Raw genomic sequence first — 24,922 nt, 5'->3', positions numbered from 1 at the left:
CAACCTAAATGAATTTTAAAATTTGGTAAGTGGTGGAATAACTCCATTCTTTATAGTGAGCCCAAAACAAAGCAAAATGGAAAGTATAACGATTTTGAAGAATCAAGTGTTTTGGAGAGGAAGCATTTAACATTGCATTTTAGAGCTGGGTGTGTAAGTTAGATTATGAGACATTCAGGCTGTGGATTCCCTAGGCAGCTGTGAGCTCGTAGGAATCACCTCTCCTGGGTGGGCAACTGAAGCCTTTTAGAAGTGACTTGACAAGTTCCATAAATGAGGGATGCATTCCAGGAGCATCAGGATTGCTTGGCATTTTAAACACAGCTCTGCTACTGTGTTCACAGTAGTTTGTGCCATCCCCAAGATCAGGCTCCTTAACTAACCTGCACTGGTGCCAGCTAGCACTGTCAAGCTGGCTCAGGAGTGAGCTCGAAAAACTGGCCTGAGAACTCATCCTGTGCTCAACTGCCCAACATTTGGATGCTGCTGAGATTCAAGGAATGTGAGGATAGAAAGGGCATGTGAAGTTCTTCAGGGAACTTTTATATCTCATCAGCTATAAATAGTGTCTGTCTTTAAAGAGCCTGTGTCTGCAAAGCCTAAGCACAGGAGCTTAGAAGAGAGGCAGGAGGGTGAAATCCTTGTGTTGTGTGCTCCATACTGAAAATGCTGTGTGAACTTTGTTGCTGAAGTATTTTTGATCTCTCTGCCTTCCCCACAGAGATCATGAGCAATCACAATAGAGAACTGTGCACACAGCAGCTGTGTCATAGCTCTCCCAGTCTTCTGCACTTTTACTCCTTTTCTACACCTTCCCCATGCAGGAGACTTTGCTCATTCCTGGTCAGATATTAGCAGGAAGTGTTGGATCCTTGCCCTATGACTCTTGTCAATGGGATGTGGGGGATGTTGGAACAGCTGTAGTTTTGAAAGAGGGGAGAACACTGCCATGGCAAGTGTTCTCTGCCTTCCAGGCAGTTTATCTCTTGCTAAGAAGCCTATTTCTCCTAACATAAGACTTTCCATGCTTTGGAAATCTAATAGGGTAAACTGACTCTGTTGTGGGGTGAGAGAAGCCCATGGAAAGGATAGTGCTCTCCTGCCAAGGGTATTCAGTATCACATGAGACTGCAGAGTACCCTCAGCCTGGTAGTATGGCAATTACACAGTTTTTCACATTCCTTCTCATGCATCTTGGTTCATGAAGTTTTCCCCTAAACCTCAAAGTCCAGCCCATAACAAATTGTGCTCAAATCTTGTTGTGGGATTGAATTCACTCCCTGAACAAGGCAGCAAAGAACGCTGAAGGGCCCCAGCATACATATCCTTTTACTTGGCACCTTGAGCTTGTTTTGCTCCCTGTCACCTCAGAGCAACTTCCCAGACATTCTCCCTATTTACCCTCTTGGTCTGGAAGGAAGCCCACCCCTTAGGTGCTTCTGGCTTCTTTGTCTAGACCTTGAAACCCTGCCTGCTGCCTTCCCTTTATGTCCCTAGCCTTGTGGGGGGCAGTCCCACTCTTCTTGTTGTGGCAGGATGCATGACTTTACCCCATCCTATAAAGGTCTGCAAGAGCACTATGTGGTGGTGTATTCAGCAACCAGAGGCTCTCAGGACTCTAACAAACAGCTGTTTGATTTCATGAGCTGCTGGAGGAGAATTCCTTATTTGGCACAATAATGTACTAAGCCTTAGTGTTTTCCAACATCAAGAACCCTTGATCTTCAAACAGAGAAACAGGAAAATCTTGTTCTAGAAGCTGGGTGTTGTACGTGTTCATTTCCCCTTCATTCTGGAAATAAACTGTGTGTCCCTGTGCTCCGAGGGTGCTGTATTTTGGGGGTTGCATGCACAGGTCCTTTGCTGTGAATTTCTGTTCTTGGATACTGTGACTGGATTTATCTATTATGTAAATAATCTCTAGCTTTGTATGAAATGGGGACCTCTGTGTGCAGAGTCAATGAGAAATTCCTCATCCCACCTGCATTTGTTTGATTTCTAGCAACCATTTGACTGAATCACAGAGAAGTGACATCTGCTGTGCTCTTAATACTTTTGATCAAGCTCTCAGCAACCCTGAATAATACTGCTGATCCTGGGCATAAAGTATTTTTCTGATAGCTGTTGCTGGGATTAAATTCAGGCATATTGCAGAAATCAAGGTTGAGATTACATGGAACTGTTTTTACTGTGAAGAAGAATAGCTGTACACTACTATGTCCCACTGATACAGATAATGTAGCACTTTTTCTGTACTCTTAGATGTAATGCAGAAAAGATTTTTGGTTTAACTTTTAAGTTTGGGGATGTTTAGGAAGTTGATTAGATTAGGCATAGGATCTGTGCATATTTGATCTAGATCAAATCTCTCTTAGAATGGAGAGGTGGGTTTCTGGTTACAGTTGTAAAGTTAATCAAAGTTATGCCTAAGATGTAGCTGGGGACTCCCCAAACCTTGACCTGCCATCTGGTACACTATCTGCTTTCATGCATCTCTTTGCATTTTCAGTTGACCTAATTAGCTACTTGACACGGTTTGAGTGGGACATGGCCAAATATCCCATAAAGCAGCCGCTGAAGAATATATCAGAAGCATTAGCAAAGGTAAATTGTTCTCCAGATTTTAAGATGTCAGCATGGGGGAAGCATGTCTTTTGGCTGGTTGTGGTCCCTCCTCTCAGGGCAGTCAGTGGGAGCTTTGCCTTTGGTTTGGGCAGGAGCAAGCTCAGAAGCACACACTTTGTACTGAAGCAGTTGATATTATTTTAATTTCTATTTCAATAGTAATGATACATATATTGAAACCTATCCAGTCTGTAAGTATATGGTGCTTTATCAGATTCACTAGAGTACCTTGATATATATATATATATATATATTTTCTGCACTTTAATCCCCTTCATTGTAATTTTTTTTATATATATACTGCCATATTATTCTCCACTTCGGAGGTGTTTCTCGTGAAATTGTTGGTCCAACATTAAATCAAATGCCTTCAGGCTGAGTGAATTATTTACACTATTAGTTCATTCAGAAAGGCATGAGGTGGTGTTCTTCAATGTAGGTAACAAATAAAACCATGAACTTGCACCTTAGCTACAGCTCTAGCACACCAACAGCAACAGCTGACTGAACCCTACTTTCTGCAGAGGCCTTTGCCCCAGGGGAGCTCTGACCTCTGCTCTCTCTTGGCCACAGGCTGGTGGTTTTAGGGGAGCTGGCAGCTGTCTATCTGTTAAGGTGCAGTAGTAGCAGGACTGAGTGAGAACAAGGCTCAAGCACTGCATTGACTCCCTTTTTTCACTTTGCTTTAGCAAGTGACTCAGATAGAAGCAGACCTAAAGACCCGATCAGCTGCCTACAACAACATTAAAGGAAATTTGCAAAGCCTGGAGAAGAAAACGATGTAAGTGTTTTGCACTGGGGATGTTGTTTCCTGGCTGAAATGAAGGCAGTGTGTGCTCACACCCACTACTGTGTGATGGACCACTTGTGTTCTGGTGGGAGCAACTTTCCTGGCTTTGGGACATACTGAGCATTTCAATGATCCAGTGAACACAGATGATGGAGTAACTGGTGTGGTCAGCATATCTCAAAATCAGCTCAGGGAGACTGAAGTTCCTAATAGGATTTTATTGACAGTGTGAGCAGGCAGTCTTGGAAAAAGTCAACTGTTTTGCTCTGATGGGGCTTCAGAGAGTCAGAAATTAGATGAGCAGTGTCAGTTGGTGGATACCTTTGCCACATGGAGCTGTGCCCTATGTTCTGAACAGCATTTGCAAAGCTCCCATAGGAAACAGCTCTGTCTTGCATGATCCTGCACCTCACCAGCTTCCCACTTATATTTTTGCTTTCTTTCTTTCCTTCTTTTGGTTCAGGCAATGCACTGTTCAGGCTTTCCAAATGTTCTGTCTCCTGTCTTCATCTGCTTATGGTCTTTGCCTATGTCAGTGCTGATACCTGAGGTTTTTTCTAGGATATCACTGGGGAGAATGGTCAAATCCAGTAAGTAGTAAATTTAAAGCAACTTAGATGATGCTGTGCAAGCCCTTACCCAACATATGCTCATATATGCCAGTGTTCCTACTCAGGATTGGGCACAGGGCACAGGTGGTGCCTGTCACTGCAGTCAGCCAGGCTGGCAGCCAGAGCCCCAGCAACATTAGGAGGGAGAAGAATGGGGACCTCATGGCCAGGGACAATCTTCCTGTCATCATTCCATGCACCTTTAAATACTGACAGCTCTAGTGTCCACCGATGCTAGATAGCTTGGGTTGAACAAACATCTGACAAGTTACCAGTTAATACCTAGACTGACCCAGTTTAGGTCCTTCTTCACTCCTGCCTGGTGACAGGGAGGGCAACTCCTCTTCACACCTAGTGCTTTCCAGCCATATACAGCTACCTACTTGTCCTAGGGACTAGTGTGATCAGGGGGGCTCGTTCTGTGGAGACCTCTTGAAGGTTCCACCTGTGTGTGAGACTGCTGCTCTCACTGCCTTTCTGCAGGAGGTGTCTCAGTGCTTGCCCATGGCAGTCCAGGAATGCCAGGTTGCTGTGATGGCTTAGGTCTGTACTTTCATGGCTCACTCTGCCTGCAGCATGCTCACACGAGCATCTCAACAGGCTTTCTGAGACAGCAGGTGCTTCCCACAAGATGCAGGAATGACTGGGAGCAAATGTGCACTTCCCAAATATTTACACCCTTACTGTAAATGGTGTAATTTTACATAAAGGACATAAACTGGCCTCCTGCTAGTCACCAATATTGTGTCCTTAGTATTAGTTACTTTTTGTTTCTTTTAGTTGCAGTAGAAATAACGAAACAGCCATTTCAGGAGTGTAGCTGTGTCCTTTAGCCACCTCCTTCTGGGCCTTCTTCTATCCCAGTATATGCTATTACCATTTCCACCCACAGCACAATGCCTCCAATGTTCTGCTGCTGAGTTCCTGCTACTGTTGTTCTTACTTTGTCTTCTTCACCATAGGGGAAATCTCCTGACCAGGACCCTGGCAGACATTGTGCACAAAGAAGACTTTGTTCTGAATTCTGAGTATCTTATCACGCTGCTCGTCGTGGTGCCAAAGTAAGGCAACAGTGTGTGTACACACCCCGTGGGGCATTGAGTCCTAGACCCAAGCACCAGAACCAGGTGATACTGGTCAGGCTGGGCAGCTCATGAGTGCCCTGACTGGGACACAGGTGGAGCCCTTAGCAAAGAAGAAAGAACAATTTTTGACATGAGTGGTGCTAGCACAAAAGAGGGAGACAAAGACTGTGCCAAAGCTGGAGCAGGATGATTGGCATGTAGGTTTTTCATGGTTACAAGAGGGTTCTCAGTCTCCTGATAAGAGTAGTATGAGCTGAAAGAAAACCAGATTCTTACTGCAGCATAGCCAGTTTCTAAAAGGAATTGGACCTGCTCAACTCAGTCTCTCTTGGCTGGGTGTGCCCTTGTAAGTGCCCATACATAGGATGACTGCTGCCAATGGGGAAGTGACACAATGTTCTCCTCAGGGCCCTACACAAAGCTTTTCCTCTCCATATAGCCCTGTCCCAACACACACATACAACACCACCATTCTTCTGTCTCTGAAAAGCTAGCTGAGGTAAGTTTGTTGACTTCATTATCTGAGTTTATTCATGCTGAAAAGAGACTTCTCTGCAAAAACTCTTACCATCCCCCTGTTCCCTTTCTCACTGTGCTGGCATTTGGCATGAGTGCAGTCTAGCACTGGATCAGCTCTGGGATTGCTCATGGCAGATGTAGCACACCTACCCATGGACCAGGGCAGCTTGTGCAGGGGTCCTGGAGTGTGGGACACTGTGGCAGCCTGGAAGTATATGCCACATTCTTCCCACTGTCAGCTTCCTGATGTTCATCCTTCCTCAAGCCAAGCTCCAAAGTGAAGACTGAGGGTGTAGCATTGAGGGAAGCATCTCCTCAGCTGGTGACTAGGAGAGGAAAGGATAGGAGAGGCTTAATGTATCTTAATGATGTAACCCATTACCTTAATTAAATACATATATCAACATTTGCTTTCCAGTATATAGTATTTATTTACTGTGCTTTTTTTTCTGTGTTGCTCAAAGGTCAAGCTACCTACAGTGGCAGAAGACCTATGAATCACTCTCAGATATGGTAGTACCTCGCTCCACCAAGTAAGTGAAATTCCAGATTAAGCTCTGTGTTTGTTTTAGAGATCTCATCATGTTTCAGCCCCCCAAATTTGTGGATCCTGGAGCAAATTACTAGTCTAATGCATAGGCTCCACACTAATGTATTTGCAATTCAAATAGAAATTAGTTTGTTGAAGAAAAAAGTCTGGTTTTTTAAAATTAGCTTGTTCCCTTTTCTAGTAATCTATTTCCTTTTACTTTACAAAGGCCTTTGCTTCTTTTTGTGTAAAACAGGCAATTTATTACATTAATTGAGGTATAGTTCAGACACATGCAATCACATAGAGCTTTATAGAAAGTACTTTATAAAAACATAAAACACTAAATCTGCATTTTTAATTGCTTCTTTTTGTAGCATAGAATAATTCAGCATACTGTCATTTGCACTAGCAAAAGCCATATTTACTCATCCTTTCACCTCAGGTTAAAAAATCTTTCCTAGAACTTAAATATTCCATTGCTCAGCTCATGCAGACTATGGGACCCAGTCCAGGGCACAAGAGCTGACAGTGGTATTACCTGAAAAGGAGAAGGTGAAAAGCACAGAGAAAGAAACAAGCTGTCTTGTCTACTGCCTGTTCAAAAACACAAGTGTGTGTAGAGGTGGGGGAATGTTACCAGGAAACACAGAAAAATCAGGCAGACAGAATGTGTGTGTATTACAGTGTTCAGGAACTAAACCAATTGAGTTTTACATTGAGATAGAATAGCCACTCCAAGTAAGGTCATTGTTCCCTGTTTCTGTCACAGCAGTTTTCAAAAACCATGGTGCTGTTCAGTATCATAAATGAAAATAAAAAGAATTGCAAAAGGGGAAGGTGAGGTAGGTAAAAAAGGCATGAGGGATTTGCCATGTCAAATCACAGCAGTGGATTTCCCTCCCACAGAATGATTGCTGAGGATGCAGAGGGAGGACTCTTCACTGTGACCCTGTTTAGAAAAGTGATGGATGACTTTAAGGCTAAAGCCAGGGAGAGCAGGTAAGAAGCCCTGACTGCTGGGCAGGGCAGGCTAACAAGAGATGAGGATCAGGTGAGGCTTGCTGCATGTGCAGCAAACTGAATCCAACACTGGTTTTAGGACTTCTTGACTGATTGAGTTGCTGCTGGTCCTAAAGCCACTGAGAAGGCAGGGTGGGAAGGAGAAGGGCAGCAGAATCAGTGATCCTATTCTTTAAGCTCCAAGTTACAGATTCTGTAATTTCCTTTCTGCTCTCATTCTGCTGAGAGCATGAAGCTGGCTTTTTGGGGGTGATTTCAAGTCCCACCCTCCACATGCTTTAACTTGTTAAATGGCTAGCAACTTCCCATACCTGCTTCTCCTTGGGAAAAAGAAGAGTGTGCATATTGCTTGGACTAAGGCTTGTGAGAGCAAATGTCATTCAATTGTAGGTTCATGGTTCGAGAATTTTATTATGATGAGAAGGAACTGAAATGTGAAAAGGAAGAGCTGATGAAATTAGCTTCTGACAAGAAACAACAATATGTGAGTAGCACCCTGTGAGTTTGTGGCCCACACAGAGGCAGCCTTTGCTACCAGCATGGCTAGGCACCTCTCTGAGAAATGGCTTTATAGTTCAAACAGTCTCTGGTGAGCTCCACTTAGCCCATAAAACAGGCATGGGAAAAATAACATGATTTGCTGAAGGTCACTTGTGTTTCTGATAGACTGGGAGCCACTATCAGGGTGCCTGGGAACTATCCCAGCAGCCCAGGATGGCCTCAGTGGCAGTGTTGGCTGTGGAGCTGCTTCAGTCAGCAAGGGGATCAGCACTGTTCTGTTCTCCCAGGGCCCCTTACTGCGCTGGCTGAAGGTGAACTTCAGTGAAGCATTTGTGGCTTGGATTCATGTGAAAGCCTTGAGAGTTTTTGTTGAATCTGTCCTGAGGTGAGTAACCACAGAGTGCAGGCAGAGATTCCTGGGGAATTCAAAATGTACAGGTCTCTTCCTAGTGCAGTTCCTTTGTGGAAGGAATGCTTACACACCTTGTTTTGTCTTGCTTGAGGTGTGTGCCTTACACATGTCACTCCAGGAGCTCACAGGAGACAATACAGATACAAATCTGATGAAAAACTATTCTTTGGGCACACTGTTTTGTTGACTTTTGGCTTCAAAAATAAAATGTTTTCCAATAAGAAGGCAGCATTGTTTCTGCAATGTTCACACCACCAGAGGTCATGCCTGGAGGCTGAGGAGGGAGAAGGGCACGAGCAGACAGCTGTGCCCCTTCCCAGCAGATGATCATGTATGTTGTGTTCCAAGGTATGGCCTCCCTGTGAATTTCCAAGCAATGCTGCTGCAGCCAAACAGGAAGTCTGTGAAGCGCCTGAGAGATGTCCTGAATGTGGTCTTCAAACACCTGGATGAAGTTGCAGCAGCAAGTATAATGGATGTATGTATTTGGACTGCAAGTGCATATGCTGTAGCTTCTCTCAGCTTAGCCAAATGAACACTTCACTGTCCTGGGGTTAGAGCATGCATCTCCTCATATCTTGCAATGATAGGAGCCCTTTATGCAGCTCTAGTCCCAGCTGGTTACAGACTGGATTAGGGCAGCTCAGATTATAATGCAGATGCAGAGAGATTGCTTACATTTTCTGCTGAGGCATCTGATGTTTACAGCTACCAGAACAAAACAGGTCTGCTCAATTATGGCTGTTCCTCTATGTAAAAACCTTAAAATCTACTATAAACATTCAGCTCAACACAAGAAAAATTAATTTGGAATGAAATCCTAGGGCTGTGACACCTCTGTCCCCTGTAAAAGGCTGTAATTCATAAATAACCTAGGCCTTTAACAAGCAGCTTTGCTTTCTCCTTCCCCCTATCTTGAATTACAATTCTTAACAATTTAGGCTAAAACAATAAATGAGGTAGCAGACCTTCATAACAGCCTAAAATCAGCAAGCACAGGTCCCACTGCATGAAGGGAGGACAGAGATGAGTTGCTGCAGAGCTGAAGCACACAAAAATGCAGCACAGGCAGGAATTCTCAATGCTAATTACATCAGGAAGCCTGAAACAAGAAGCAGAGTCAATTCTCAGTGGTGAATTTCCCACCTTAAGCATAGCACATAGAAAGCTCCTTTGCACCTGTAGGAAAGGAGCACAAAAGCAATCCCCTGGGAGCTTGGAACTGCACAGGTTTACTGGTACTAAAGCCATTACTTCCTTTTGCAGCCTGGCATGGACATCCCTGGGTTACAACTGAGTAATCAAGAATACTATCCTTATGTCTATTTCAAGATTGACCTCAGTCTTCTTGACTGCAGTTAAAGAAGAATTGCTCAAGCTTCATCTTTTAATTTTCAAGACTCTCATGTTACCATAAAACAACCTTTAGCTGCTGAAAGTCGAATTAAAATACAGATGCTGTAGCAGGAGGATCTTCCTACCACTTCTAGTACTTTTTACAGTGACTACAATTTATGTTCTCTCTTATTCATAGTTTTACAAAAATGTATTTCAGAGGCAGAGGTACTATGGTAGTATTTATTTTTTTGGTAAATTACAAAGATGGAATATCTACTGGACTTGAAATAAAACAATTTAAAAAGTGTGTTGGCTTATGGATCTACTAGGTGTATACAGTTCTCTTTTTCTAACAAAGCAAACTTAAAAAATCCAAACAGAAAAAGTAGAAAGCATCAGAGCAAAGCCCAAAGTAACTTAACAAAAAAACCCCAAAAAGCTTAAGAGGAAAGATCCTCAAAATTGCTGTGGAACTTATCATAATATGAATTACAGTTCCAAGTACTCATGAGTTTAGTTTTTGCCAAGATATTTCAGTTAGAACAGTTCCATTACAGCTCATCTGCTGGGATGATTTAAGAATTGGGGCATACCTTCTGCACAGAACCAGCAGTTACTGCTGGCTGCCTGTGGTTCTGACACTGCCTTTCACGGGATGAGCTATGGGCAATCTCTTACAGACACCAGATAATAAATAGCCATATTATGTTATTTCCTTGAAAGAAGGGGAATCTTTCAGCTCTTTCATTCCTTATTTATAAACAAGCTGATCACATCAGGGTCACTTCAATTGACACCAATATACAAGACATGAAGAGCAATAAAATAATAGTATTTTTGTTAAAAACAGCAGTAAACACCACTATTCACAGTCTTGATTCCCCTTCCAAAGGAAATAACAATTTCAGATCAAAACAATGCCAGATGGGAAGTGAAGAAATATTACCCAATTTGCTGGAGACAGCACCAGGGTGGTTTTCTGTTAGCACCTGGAAATCCTTACACCCTCAAACACAGATTAACTTCATCACTAATCCAGGGGAAAGACCAGCAGCTCCCAGCATCTCCATTGCAGCAGCAACCCCACTTCCATTGTATTAATGATCTTATGAAGTCTGGCACAAAGAAAGAGAAAGCCCCTGAGAAGGAATAGGAAAAGGAAGACTGAAGAGCATTTAAACTAAGATTGTCCATCTTATCAGGCTTTAGGCCAAACTGTCAAGATCTCACAGCAAGGAGGTGGTTTAAGACTCCCCTCTGCACAAGCCTCTCTATTCTACAGCTCACTTTCGAGAGTCATCCAAAATGGGACTGCTTGTACTATGTGCACCTTTTCTTACTCTATGCAAGACTAACACTGTGTGTCAAAAATATTTTATTCTTTAATTGAAACAGAAGCAGAGCAGGTTCCACCTCCATGAAAAAAATTACAGTTAAAATTGGTTACACTAACAGCCTCCAGTAACACTCAAACAGCACATTATCAACAAAAGATGTTCCAAAGAAATATCCACATTGTCCTCAAAATATTTGTTACACAGAATACAATCAAGTTTACTGGTTATGACAATTCATAGAATTTCTGCAATGTTTTCTTGAGATGCGTACAGCCCACTGCTGCAGTGCATCCAATAGCACAGTGTGGCATGTGCTACTTCTCCAGGAAAAGGCCACTGAAATATCTGATTGTGATCCAGGCTGCAAACTGCTGCACAGGCTCTCCCAAGAACAGAAGTTTCCTGAAGATCTCACAGCTCATCTTTACCCAAGTCATCCAGATCCACATCACTGAGATCAATGTCATCTTCAACTGGAAGCTGTTAAAAAGGAGGGTTGTGAGTACATGTTTAGAAGTGCTTAATGCCAGGAGATCCCTAAGTTGGAAACATTCTTATTTCATCCTGAGAGTAAAGCTCTCTCCTGTCATCTTTCATTCAGAAAACTCTGAGTGCACCAAGCACAGGACAAGTGATCAGAGTTTAGACTAGGAGCTTGTTTTTAACTGATCAAAATACTCCAGATGAAGGCTATAAAAATCAACTATGTAACAAAACTGTTACCATATTCCGTGTTTTTATCTATCTGAAGTATATCAAAGGACTGAAGTAACTTTGGTTTTTACATCAAGGTTGAACCTTAAGAAGGCAGACTTGGGTCACCATATTGTTTATTACACAGGCTTTACCTGACAAGCTTTCTGGCATTAAGACCTAGATGGCAAGGTCAGTATGTTGCAGAACCCAAGTCCCCACAACACTGGGGTCCTTGAATGCATGCACTACCATCTCTCTTGGTGAGTGCTGGTAATACATTTCTTCCTTAAGGGATTCGGGCTTCAGATGACACAACAACAGTTAGGTACGAACACCTGGTCCACAATGTCAGATGATCAATGTACCATTTGGTCTACTGGCTAGATTAAGATAATGGGAAACCATCAACACAATCTCGTAGAAACAACAACTTCCACACTGACAGGTGTTAGCTACTCTGTCCTGTCACTTCTGAACGCAGCAACTCCTCAGCACTTTCAGAAATGGAGCACCTCTTACCTCACCATCTTTTCCATCCCAAGGTTCAACTGAATGAATTTTGGGGAAAGCTCCACCACCCACTGGTGCTGTAGAACCACGACCAACGGAGAGTTCCCTGAGAAAAAGCATGTAAAATTAAATTTAAGGAATTCCTCCAACCTCCATTCACCTGGAACAGAACCTGCTTCAGATAAGAGGAATTCAAGTTCAAGACTTAATCTCTTTAAGTAGATCTAAACTGTCTGGATGCAAAAACTTCAAGAAGAAGAAAATAACAGAGCCCTTAAAGTAGCACTGAAAATTTACAACTGGATTCAAAGACATCTCTGTGAGACACACTATTTCATATTTCAGCAGTGTAAAAATCACAGATAAGTGTAGCCTCTTTAACAGTTTATCACTCAAGGCAACTCCAAGGGGAGCCTATAATTCTAGTTCTGTAAGTCACTTGCAAGTGTTAGTTGAAATCACCAGTGATCTTCTTCAGTGGAGACAGCTTCCATGGTTCCAAAGGGATGAGGTATTCAGCTTCGTTTGAGACACTCCATCCTGAACTTGCTAGTTAGGCTTGCTCAAAAAGATCAGCATTAAAATCCTGAGGAGCTAATCCCTTTGCATCTTTCAGAGGCAAATAAGACTGAATTAGCATTCCTCTCTAAATGGAGTTCACAATTTTTATGCTCTCCACAGTGCCTATTTCCTTACTTGTAGTCAACACTGCTGAGACTGCCTATTAGGTTGCAGAAGCTGCCTACAGCAGCTGAGTGAATGGCCAGCCATACCAGATGTGATTATTACTTTCCCTAGGCAGCACAGCTGAGTTGAAGTGTCAGGAAGAGATTATTCTAGCAAGTAGTGCAGCACAATAAGGCAAAACCAAACCAATTACCTAATGCAATATAAGCTGTTAAATTGGCTGTTGTGTCCTGGAAGCACCATCTAGCCTCACCCAGGAGAGGCTTCACTAATATGGACTTTATAGACTAAAAAAAATTTGCCATGTCTGATAAAGGTAGACACTTTCATGTGCATTAGTACAAACTGTCTGGTATTTCTCTTCTTGCATTGGTATCCTGCATTTAACTTGATGCCCTAAGAATGTTCCTTTTTTTGGCATTAAGAAGAAAGTCTGATCACTTTCACAGATAAGAATATAGCACTGATCCCATTAATCCAGCAGGAACTGCATTCAATTAATCTGTTTCTTATGGAAAGGTGGAGAGAGGCTTTTGCATTTGCTTTTGCAATTCCTATGGCTGTTCTCTGACATTCTCCAAGGACAGACATAGAAATAACACTTCTAATGTTAGGTCTCAAGGGCTCTTGCATAACTTATGGCAGCTGGTATGTGGAAGCAGAGTTCCTACTTCACTTTGACCACACTAAATAACAGTTTAAGTTTAGCTGCTGTGTTTCAGTGCTGCTGCCACCATCATCCTCTCCATTTCCTTTCCCTATTCCATTCTTCTCAGCACTGGCTCTTGCCCAGCTACAGAACAGGCAGTTTCATGGGACTTGTGCTGAGCAGTGAGCTATTGACTTTTTGGATGGATTGTTTCAACTCTCCTAATCAATTTATCAAGTGCCAAGGAGAATGGAAAGGTGGGAGGGGGAAGACAGGACCAAACTGAATCAGAAAGATGAACAGCAACATATACAACCTCAAAAACTCAACAGCACCCATTATGATTCCCAAACTAGGGACTATACAATTACTAATGACTAGTCAGAATGCACCATTTGAATTAAATGGAATTCATTAGTAAGTTATTTCTTAAGTTACCAGAGAAACAGAATTTTTCAACATCTAAGTCCACTTCTGTTCTCAAATATTGTACTAAAACTACCTTAGTCTAAATAGCCAACTTAATTCTGCACACCACAAAAAGGTACTGACTGCTTTATTGCAATCCCCACTGAAACCATTCCCTTACTCTGCTGAATTCTCATCTTAATTCTCTTAACCGTGGCAAGTCTTGTCTGATGCAGGAGAGAATGCTTGTGGTCTAAAGAGTCATAACCCCAGATACAAAAAGATTTAAGTCACTTAAAAGATTTCATACCTGAGAAACTCATTAATTCCTTGCTCACTGAATGATCCTTTCAGAAGGGCAAATTTCATCTTCCGAGCATTAACAGCTGCCATTGCTGGATACCCAAAGCCTCCAATCCCCAGAGAGCTCTCAAGATCTGGCTGAGCACCTGCTTCTGTCCACAGCCACCTTCAGGAAAAGATGAAATAGAAAATTGATAATGAGGATAGGCACTACAATAATTTTCAAATCACATATCCTACAACCCTGCAGAGTTCAAGCAGGGCTCTGTCTTGCCCTTGACACTTTCAAAGTCAGCATGGAAAAGGAGAGTCCTGATCTTGAACCTTGCAACAGAAGAAAGCCCCCTCTCAGCAGCACCTCTAGGCCTGTCCCACCCACAGAGCCACCAAAAGCTGGGTAAGAACAGCCACTAAACACAGTGCAGGGGAAGAACTATGTTAGCAACCTGAGAACACTGCTACACTTTAGCCAGTATTAAGGGGAAGGTTTAAAACTATTTAAGACACAGATCTAAAGATTACAAAGACCTGCCCAAATATCACTATGGAGAATTTCTAGCTAAGTCTCAGTTCCTCTCATCTTAGCAAGTCCCCTGGGGAACCTCTGGAATGAGCCAATCTCAGCATTTTCCCCCAGGCTTTCATGCCATTTTGCTCTTCTTCACAGCAGTCAGTGTGACAGAACAGCTCTCACTTTCCTGAGAAGTCCCGGAGATCCTAACCTGCACCTGAGAGAAGGAGGAGTAAAGGCATAGCCTACTGGCCTGTTTCTCTGAAAGCATGAAATATGTTAATAAACTGCAATTTACTTGCTTTTTTGAGAATTCAAGTTACACTGGCAGACTCACCAGACCAGCAAAAGTCAGTAAAAGAAACCTCCCTAAAAGATTTGAGTATTCAGGACAAGAGTAAAAGATGCTTAATCTTATTAAAGCTTAGATCTCACTTGTAAATGCAGAATTTGAGAGGTGGATTAAAAGAGAAAAAAAAAAAAAAAAAAAAAAAAAAAAAAAAGGGCTATTTTGAAGTCACAGCATTCATTTCTCCAGTAATTAGTGAAATACCAAGATATGCTGCCCTGAACAAGGAACAACTCTTTCTTGTAGCTAAACAGTATCTTACACATTTTATTCCATTACCCCCAGAAATGCTCACACTTTTTTCAAGATGACCAATGGACAATAACACTTACCCCCACATTTTCTTTTTGTACTTTTCAGCCATTTTTAACATGACATCCAGGTAAGAATTTCTCCCTGAAGCTCCTGTTTATTAAACAGAATTGAACAAATTAAAAAACACAGCTACATGCTTTAAGTGACAAAATCATATGGAAATCTGCTTGCTTGTATGTGTACCTGTGTCAAGAATATGAGGCAGGACAGAAATGATGCAGAGCTGATGAGCATCACAGGTACTCTTCAGAACATCCTCGCTAATTATCTAGAAGAAAGCAACAGAAACTCAATAAAAGAAGACCTGATTCTTCAGTTGTGACTGTACTTCTCTCTAACAGCCTAATAACTCCATCCTGCAAGGTAGTAAGCATTGAAATGACTTGACACAAAAGCTTACAAGTCTTTTCTACTTCACTGGTCCCCCAGTACAAGAGTAATTCACAAAGTCTTCTGTTGAGACTTGCAGCAACAGGGAACTATACAGTACCAAATAAAGCTTACAGAAAGCACAGTCAGATGTCACTTCTTGCTCAAAAATCACTGTTCTTGCCCAAGGTTGGAAAGAGCAGCCCCAGGCCCATGTGAATGCCTGTAGGCACAGGAGAGCCAGCACAGGCAGCCTTTGCTGTGCATGAGGATGTTCAACCAGCAGTAACACCAACACTGGTTTTGTAGGATCTGTCTCAAAAAGGAATTGACCCAGTGATCTATACCGGTGGTCTCCAACCTTTGATTGTGCATTCCACCACTAAATAAGTTTCTAAGTATGCAGCCTCTGATATATATAAATCAATTATATGCATATACATGTACATCAACATGTACTGCTATATTAATATTATAAGGCATACACAAAAAAATAGGATGAGAAAGATGAAATAAGATCCATATAAAAATAATATCTTAATGTTTATTAACAGTACAGGTATTTTTTGTTTTTTTTTCCTTCCTGCATCCAAATGGACTGTCTTGCATGCACCTCACTTTGGAGACAAGTGATCACCATACCGAATCTACCAAAAGCAAGCTGGTGGTGAAAAAAGAAGTTGCCTGACAGAGGGTGGAGTTTTTTGGATAACAAGCAACATTACTCATCATGTATCTCCTAGCAGCTTGAAAATGGCAAAGCCCTGCCCTCTTATTAAGAAAAGAGATGGGGCACAGAACTTTACTTTTTCACTCATTCCTCAAGAGCACATTCAGACACCCTGGCACCATCCTGTCTATGCCTTCACTGTATCAATTCTGATCATCTTCCAGGCAACAACAAATTGACAGTAGTAATGAACATTCAGCTTTTTGTTATTCAAAACTTGTCATCCTTTACCTTCTGGGGCAAAACAGTGCAGAAGCACCACACTTAGGCAGTTTTATTTAGATTTCATATAGACCTGTAGCCAAGAGTATGATGGAAAAGCAGTTTGAGAAAATGATGTACAGGTACCTCCAGGAGCTCAGGTGGTGGTGCATTATCAGAAAATAGATCCAGAGCACGAGAAACAATATCAGATCTTGTTCTTCCACCATCATAATCAACAGGGTCTTCTCCTTTCTGGAAGATTTTAATGGTGGGAAATCCACGAATCTGCAAGACAAGTTTAAACCATTAAATAACCTGAATATTTATGGTGGAAATTATGTGCTTGTCTGATGTCCTCTATACTAGGAGCAGGGAAGAGATTCAACATCTTCGTGTATCAAGTCTCACATGTTCTAGCTCAATTGGAATTTTGTAGCTTCCTACCTTTTCAACAATTCAAAACAGATGAATGTACACTAAAATGCTGCTTCAGGGTTTTGGCCTGATGAAACAGCAATGGTTTCATCTCAATTTAGATGGACCAAGCACTGCAGGTTTAAGCACCATAAGAATGATCGTTACTTTAATTTCCTGATTTGTCTGGCAATGGACAACACTGGGCCTACATGGCAGCAAGAGGATCTTAAGCTCCTTCTGCTACACTTCCAGTAAATCTTGCTCAGTGTTCCCTCTACATTGTCAACCACGTGCACTTAGAGGGAAACTGCAGCACACTGTAAGCTCTGTGGACTGTAGTAAAAATTCAAGAGTATCCATTCTCTTTTGGAGGGCAACACACTTGATCTGGGCAGCTGATATTGTAGGAGTGATCCCTGATAACTGGCTCCAAGGATTCCAGAGATACCCAACCAGCCTACAGTCTCAAGAAAGAGACCTCTCACTCTAGATGATAAAGGTATACAGGATGTTTTGTAAATAAACAGCTTCCCTCCTCAGCATCATCCAGAATAATTATTTTCCTATTTCTCCATTTATTTATGCTGTTACTGACATTCATTAATTTTTTGTGGGAAACAAACTGAATGGGTCATTTACTTTTGGCACAAAACATTTAAGTAGTACCAGATTAAGGAACAGTTCAGTAAGCATTGAAGAGAAATCTGACTTGGTAGAGATGGAAAGAAAATTGTAACCACTGCAGAGCACACTCACCCCGTATCGGCTGGCCAGCACCTGATTGACTGTTGCATCTACTGCAGCCAGCTTTACTTTTCCTTTTGTTTGTTCCTTCACCTCAGTGGCAGCAGCTGCCCATTCTGGCTCCAGGCTGAAAAACAGAGAGTATAAGTGTCCTAAGCTCTCTCAGACCTAGCAAAAGTATACCACACTTGAACATTACGTAGCATGTTTTACTCAAGAAAAAAAGTCTCTTGATGAGAATGATACCTAAGAGGGTTATCCAAACAAGACTGATGTCCTTCATCTGAAGGACCTGAAAGTTTAATATAATTTCCAGATCTTTTTTCTACTGATAACTGGGAATTTTACTGCTAAGAAGGAGTGCAATCAGAGCAGCACCAAGGGGCTCTGAGCAGAAGCCCAAAGATTTTTCTTTTTTAGATCACCTTACAAAAAAACTCACTTCTAGTATACCAGAGATTCAAGGTCTCTTTTAGGGGATTAAGGGTATTACACAAAACAGGCACTAACAGGAACTGAATTGTTAAAGTAAAACCTCATTTACTTTTTGCAGTGCCCACACCATGGGGCATAAAACTCCACCATCCACACATCATCACTGTTTATGACATTCTTATCAAAGCTGTCATCAGTCAGCTCAATCACATCCTTCTTATCTCCACCTCCGCTCCCCCGGCTCTGTAAGAAACAAACAGAACCTCACGTAAGAAGTAACCAAAATTGGTCTCCCACACAACTCCTCTGTGTGTGTCACATTGAACCAGATGATCTTTATTTGAGCAAGATACAAAACAGGCAGTGTTAGGTCATACAACTTTCCCTTTTTAAAATTGACAGTACACACAGTCTTATCACCACAGCATTTTCAAGACACGGCAAACGAACCTTCTCTTGAAAAAAGAGAAATTGAGTCAAACTGACTACCAAGAAAATGTGGAAACACTTTTTCAGTTCTTCATGCACTGATCTGTCCATGAACAAAGTGCTCCCCATCCCCCACCTCCATCTGGAACCAAGTCCTAGTTTCCAGGCAAAACAAACATGTGGGAGTATGATACACACTACAGGGTACAGTCCACCCAGGTCTTCTATGTACTACCCTGAGAACGTCAGAATGTACTTACACCACAACTCAGAAATAGTATTAGGAGCCAGAAGCTTTCCAATTTACCTTCAGGGAGAAATCCAGCCAGCCAACTACAGAAAAACACTATCAACTTAAAAAACCTTAATCTGTCTAATTTAGATTAGGATTAGCCAAATGGTACTTGAAATACCTGGAGAATGGGGCTAAGAGGAACCCCAAAGTTCAAGGGCAGATGCACCTGGAGAGTAACAACCCCATACACCAGTACGCACTCAGAACTGACTAGCTGGAAAGCAATTTTTCAGAGAGGAACATGAGTGTCCTGGTGGACAAGCTGAACACGAGCCAGCACTGCAATCCTATGGCAAAGGTGGTCAACAGCCTCCCGAGCTGCACTAGGCAGAGACTTGCCAGAAGGTCCAAGGAGGCAATCTTTTCTTCTGCTTAGCACAATGTGAAACACCTAGAGTGCTGGGTCTAGTTCTAGGCTCCTCCATAGGACAGGCATGCATACACTGGATCAAGTCCAGCCAATGTCAGAGCTGATTCAGGGCTTTGAGCATCTGACATGTGATGAGAGGGTGCAGGAGATAAAGAAAACAAAGGCAGGCTCTTAGCTGCAACAACAGACAATAGAGACGAAGTAGAAACACAAGAAGTACCATTCTGTGATTTTATAACCTAAAACATAAGAGGAAATATTTCTACTGTGAACACAGTCAAACATGGAAAAAGTTGCCTGGAGAATGCAGCCCATTTGGAGTCTCAGTTCTTGGAGACACAACTTTAAGGGACACAGCCCTGAGCAATCTGCTCCAGCTGGCCAGGGCAGGGCACCTGGACTAGATAAAACTCCAGACATCCCTTCCAATTCTGACTGAGTCGGGAGCTTTGATCCCCTGTACAAAACAGTCTCCAGCTGAAAAACAAACACCCAGTCCCTCAAATACCTGTTTTCCAGAACTGTATCCTCCACTTCTGCCACTAAGACGTTCTTTCACCAGGGACCGAAGAGCGCTCAGAGCAGCATCGACAATGGCATCACTTGTCCTGCCACCTGCAGTGCAGCAAAACAAATGATCAAACCATCAAACAGCCAGTTTAAGGTATGCTCCTAACTTAACTACAAACTTAATCCTCCCTCACCCTAATGATCTTTCAAGAAAAGCAGGACTGGGCTGAGTGATACAGTACTAGTGGTGGGACATCTGACTTAAACACAAGCAGCAAGACTGACTTCTCTACATCTTTTCATTACCTGGCTTTTCTGATGAGGCATGACCCTATGGCAAGCTCCAAATAAACAGGAAAAAAGAACTGATTCCTTGAAACTCCCTATCAAGCTCCAACAACTATGAACTGCAGATGGGACTGATAGACAGTGCTAAGACATACACAGTTTGGTCAAACCCCTCCCACCCATCTGTGTCTCCATTACAACAAGCACTAGACGCAACAGAGCATTAGCAGTACCATGAATACTGCATTCAGGGAAGTTTTTAGGCATGCAAGATCTAAAAATTCATCATATTTACCCTGATAATCCTCTGCTTTGTTTTTGTTGGCTCCAAATATCTTGATAGTTGGAAACCCTCTGACTCCATACTGTCCACCCAAGGACTGATGTTTATCTGCATCTACTGCACCGACTTTCACTACACCCTGCAGAAACAAAATAAAAAATGACACCTTAAGAAAAAAGACTTCTACAGCAACTTAGCACCTTTTATACCCTCTGCTGAGGGCACAAGGGAAGGAGGAAGAGTGAAGGGCAGTTACCAGGACTGCAAAAGAACAGAGCTATTTTACCCCAAAAGTATTAAACTACAGAACACTATAAATGTCCACTTCGTTCTTCAGCATGAAAAGATAAACTTTAAATTGTTTGGGCTATTATTTAATTGGATTTTTTGTTTGGTTTTCTAAAAAGGAGAACATATATATTTCACATAGGCAGGACTTCAGCTAATCACAACATGTCTAATTCTGTAATTAAAAAAATAGTCAACACCAATGGCTTACAAAGCTGTTCTCAGTCCTAGAGAACAGTAAATAGGAACTCACAGGGACAGAACTGACTTTCTTCCTCTACAATTCAATGGCTTCCTTTAAAAAGGATGCAACAAACCAAACAAAACAAAAATCCTGAGTTTTCAAGTGCCTGAATAACACTTTTTCTGTCTAGACAAGTATGATTAAAGTGATAATGGCTGTAAGGACCAAACCCCTCCATGTTCCCAAACCAGATGCCAAAACAGCCAAACTCTTCAATCCACTTCTACAAACACATTTGAAAGGCTAAACTTACTTTCAAAGCTGTTGCTGCTTTCTTCCACTCAGGGGTCAGCCTTTGACAATGCCCACACCTTTTTAGAAAACAAACAAACAAACAAAAACATCAAAAAATTGTAAATGTCATTCAGATCTGACAACTATTTCATAGTCACAGCAAAGTGTAGGAGACTGAGGATTTATTCATGAAGAGGAAAAGAGCCTGTGCCACAAGATCATACCATCACTCAGGCATCTGAAGAAAAGCCTCCACATTATACAGACTGTAGCAACACTAGAAGAGGCACAGCAGGACTTCCCTTAAAACTCTCAGTCCAGACAGAGTCAAGCTGTTGCAATAAAAGGCCATTTTCTCCAGAATGTGGAGTTTCAGATGGCAATATCACAGAGGATTTGTACAAAGATGGAATATATATATATATCACCAGAATTTAAACAGAATAGACTCCATACTCTGGACCTGAACAGAACAGGAGACAAAGAGGGACACTAAATTAAGATGCACAAAGCCAGTATTTTTAAATGGAAACTGGAAATTTTAAGTGTGAATTTAGATCTGTGCTTTCACATCATAATTAGACTCAGAAACACAGATGTGAGAGACTTTCTCATTTACCTACTGCACTTTAATCAGTCATTTTTAATACTAATTTAACCAGAAAAAATTAAGTAGAAAAATGGCATAGGTTTTATGCCATTTATGCCATACCAGACCCTATATGTCAACTTGAAATGTAAATTCCTGCCTTTTTCACTCATGAAAATATTTAAAGCAGGAATCCCAAGTACAGCTATTTTGCTACTCATGAGGCCATCAAACTGACAACTGTGCTGCCAACAACTGAATAAAACCTTGAGCTGATCAGCAGATTCCTGTGCTGCTCCTCTGTCATAAGGGCAAGCAAGTACCCAGCTGCAGTTCTTACCATGGGGCATAGAACTCCACAAGCCACAGGCTCTCACTCTGAATGACCTCCTTGTTGAAGTTAGTTGGTGTGAGCTCTATCACATCATCACTGGCCGAATATAAACTGTTAACTGCCAGGAACAAAGTGCAGCTTACTGTGCCTACAACGAAAAGCAGAGACATCAGCAGTCCTGTTGAACATTTATGACTCTCCTGTTGCCATGGCTAAATCATCTCCCCACTCTTCACAAATCAACAGTGGTGGGAAGGGATTCCAGCTAGACAGATCAAAAAGGAAGTTAAGGCAAAATACATGCTCTCCCTCCTCACTTCAAACATAGGATGATGTAAAATAGGGTCTGTGCCTAAACCTAGCTGGAGTTACACCATTCCTGCTATGGCTCTGCAGAGAGACTCATGTCCAAGCTCCTACCCTAACTCCTGCTCGTAACCAGACCACCTGGATTTCTGCAGGGATCCCCACTTCAGCTATGTTTTTTTTCAGTTCTTATAGAAACTCCAAGCCAATTGTTCAAACCTCTTGCAAAACAGGCATTCAAACATATTTTTCATGGCATCACATCATGCAGGACTGTCCCAACTAGGCTTGGCACAGTTACACTGACTTTAGGAGCAGCACTTGATGCACTGGTGGTACATCATTTTCGCTTACGAGGATCTTATTCTACCACTGATTTATGTCTTTAGGAACAGACTGCAGAAAAACAGCTAAATCTCTCTGGTTAACAACTCAAGCACCCTGAGAATGCTAAAAAAATAGCATTAGAAGAAAATTGCTTTCTCTCATGGCTTTGTACTTCTGATAATTTCTGGAACTTATTATTGCTTGAGACTTTCTACATAAAACCTCTTAATTCGTCCTTCTACCTAGTCAGAGAGATTGAGATTGAGAGATGACTTGAGGAGAGATGACAAGCATCTCTGTAACAAAATCCACCCAGCAAAAGACTTTTCTTAATCCACTAAAAACTGGAGGGAGGAAGAGCTCAGACACCCAAGTTAGAACCAGACATAAAAAAGCTTTGCTGAAAGTAGTTAACAACTTGAATGGGAAGCTGCATATTCTCTCTCAAGACTCAACATGAGAGAAAAAACAGGTCAATGATGCAGAATTCTACAGTACATGGTCTCTACAGACTGCACAGCATCACCTACACTTTATCAGTCCCACACACTAAAGGCCAGTTTCATTACCCCAGTCCTGCAGGAGAGTAAAGCTGACAGAAGTAACATCTTCCAGGATACTCAAGAATCAGGACTGAATTGCTACTATAAACCAGTGCCCTCTCTACTGCACCACAACCCCAACCTAATGGTTTCTTCTACAACGAGGACCCAGCTCTTTTCTTCTGGGGTGATGAAAACCGGGTTTCACCACCAGATGTACGTGTCAGATTGGCTCTGTCTCTTCAGTATGCCCATACACAAACAGCCCTTCGTCAGCATTTATCAACTGACTTCCAAGGCGATCTGTGGCTGTCACAGCATGTTACAGTGACCTACAGTAGCAGCTGCTGCTGGGGTAGAGAAAGGAAAAATGGATGGAAAAAGCTCCTTGAATGTTACAGTCACTCTCAAGAGAAAAAACCTTCTCTAGACAGAAATGAGATCATTAAATTGAAATCGGCATATTCTTGCTTCACCTTTTAGGTGATCTCTGGCAGAATACATTCAGAAGACAGAATACACTCAGCCACTTCTGTCCCTTGAAAGAGAGAAGTTCTAGCTTATGAAAATACACCTGCTAAAGAGAACTCACAAAAGAAAGTACATGGTGAAATTCACCTAGTCCCCTATCACTGCATTTTTTTTAAACTATGAGTCATGAACCGGTGGCATAACTTTCCTTTCTACAGTGAAACATTCAACTTCAACAAAGATCATTTTCCTAAAAGCCTCAAGCCAGATAAACGCAAATCTGTCCTTGTTATTAAGGGAAAAAGAAATAGATAATCTGATTTCAAAAGTTGTTCTCTAATGTAAGCAAATCAAACAGACAGAAGAATCAATAAACCAGCTAAGGCAGCTCCATGCTGGTACTACTAGTCCTAATTGAACCGCAAAGTTGCAAGCCGGTAGATCTATCAAAAAGAAAGCTTTTGTCACAGGATGGTAATGATTTTGTGAACTTCCTCCTACAATTACCCCCTCCTGCAGCAGAGCTCGGTGTGCTCACACATGCCTGCACACGTGCACTCGGAGCCACTGCAGGGGCAGAGCTGCCGGCACCTCCGGCGTTTCCAGGGAAGGGCCCGAGCGGGAATCGTTCACCCATCGCTCCGGCACACAGAGGCGGCGGCAGGGCCAGCGGATGGGGACACCAGCCCCCCTCGGACTCCCCGTTTGATCTCCTGCTGCCCCCAAAGCACCAGCCAGGCACGCACAACACTGCCGCTTGCTTAAATCACTCAAATCAAATAAGGTGTTTGATTAGAATGAGAGATAACCACCATTTTACCCCGACATCAAACTGACCACGGCATGAGCGTCGTGTCCAGTCTTTCCCTAAGCACCTTTAGGGACTGTGACTCCACCACCACCCCGGGCAGCCCGTTCTATTAGCTAGTCACCTCGTGTGTGAGGAAATTCGTTCTAATGTCCAATCTAAACCTCCCCTGAGGCAGCTTAAGCCTATATCCTCTAGTCCTACTGCAAGCTGCCTGGGAGAAGAGGCCGATCCCCACCTGGCTACAACCTCCTTCCAGGAGGCTCTTCGCTCCGCCCGCCGCCCCGCAGACCGGCCGCATGGCTCCCGGCCCCGCTCCCTCCCGCCGCGACGGGGCCCGCAAAGCCGGAGAAAAAGAATTCGCGTCCCGCCGTGTCCCGCTGCCCCCTCAGCCCGTCCCCCAGCCCCTCACGGCTCCTACCCCACCACAGCCGGCCCGCTCCGCGCACCCCCATGGCTGCCCCGCTGCCTCGGCCGCCGCCGCCGCCACGGCCTGCGCGTCCGCCC

General features: G+C 42.6%; 2 protein-coding genes across 4 annotated transcripts in view; one reads left to right on the top strand and one right to left on the bottom strand.

Moving 5' to 3' along the window:
* Window positions 1-9,740, top strand: part of ATP6V1C2 (ATPase H+ transporting V1 subunit C2) — a 19,265-nt gene extending 9,525 nt beyond the window's left edge. For all 3 annotated transcript variants that reach the window (XM_056488466.1, XM_056488468.1, XM_056488467.1), the window contains exons 5-13: window positions 2,510-2,604; window positions 3,315-3,406; window positions 4,989-5,087; window positions 6,095-6,163; window positions 7,069-7,161; window positions 7,573-7,666; window positions 7,971-8,068; window positions 8,444-8,573; window positions 9,362-9,740. In XM_056488466.1, coding sequence (XP_056344441.1) covers window positions 2,510-2,604; window positions 3,315-3,406; window positions 4,989-5,087; window positions 6,095-6,163; window positions 7,069-7,161; window positions 7,573-7,666; window positions 7,971-8,068; window positions 8,444-8,573; window positions 9,362-9,457 — 866 coding nt within the window. In that variant the 3' untranslated portion in view covers window positions 9,458-9,740. The remainder of the gene's footprint in view (window positions 1-2,509; window positions 2,605-3,314; window positions 3,407-4,988; window positions 5,088-6,094; window positions 6,164-7,068; window positions 7,162-7,572; window positions 7,667-7,970; window positions 8,069-8,443; window positions 8,574-9,361) is intronic.
* On the bottom strand, window positions 9,660-24,922 carry PDIA6 (protein disulfide isomerase family A member 6). Its single transcript, XM_056488463.1, has 13 exons — window positions 24,837-24,922; window positions 21,968-22,109; window positions 21,058-21,115; window positions 20,285-20,411; window positions 19,700-19,806; window positions 18,207-18,340; window positions 17,675-17,789; window positions 16,646-16,786; window positions 15,382-15,466; window positions 15,216-15,288; window positions 14,031-14,189; window positions 11,986-12,082; window positions 9,660-11,250 (listed from the first exon to the last, which is right to left on the bottom strand). Exons 1-13 carry the CDS (start codon window positions 24,868-24,870, stop codon window positions 11,182-11,184), a joined length of 1,341 nt encoding a protein of 446 aa, XP_056344438.1. The 5' UTR covers window positions 24,871-24,922; the 3' UTR covers window positions 9,660-11,181.

This window comes from Oenanthe melanoleuca, chromosome 3 (genome assembly GCF_029582105.1).
Source record: "Oenanthe melanoleuca isolate GR-GAL-2019-014 chromosome 3, OMel1.0, whole genome shotgun sequence".
In the NCBI taxonomy this organism is placed as follows: domain Eukaryota; kingdom Metazoa; phylum Chordata; class Aves; order Passeriformes; family Muscicapidae; genus Oenanthe; species Oenanthe melanoleuca.
This window is presented reverse-complemented; position numbering and strand designations above follow the sequence as displayed.

Bases quoted from the DNA above. Each gene is read 5' to 3' on its own strand.
- PDIA6 (XM_056488463.1), bottom strand. From the start codon at position 24,870: ATGGGGGTGCGCGGAGCGGGCCGGCTGTGGTGGG. The intron at 21,116-21,967 runs GTAAGAACTGCA...TTTTCTAAAAAG, and splicing joins GTGGAGTTCTATGCCCCATG to GTGTGGGCATTGTCAAAGGC. The intron at 20,412-21,057 runs GTAAGTTTAGCC...TTGTTTCTGCAG, and splicing joins AAGCAGCAACAGCTTTGAAA to GGTGTAGTGAAAGTCGGTGC.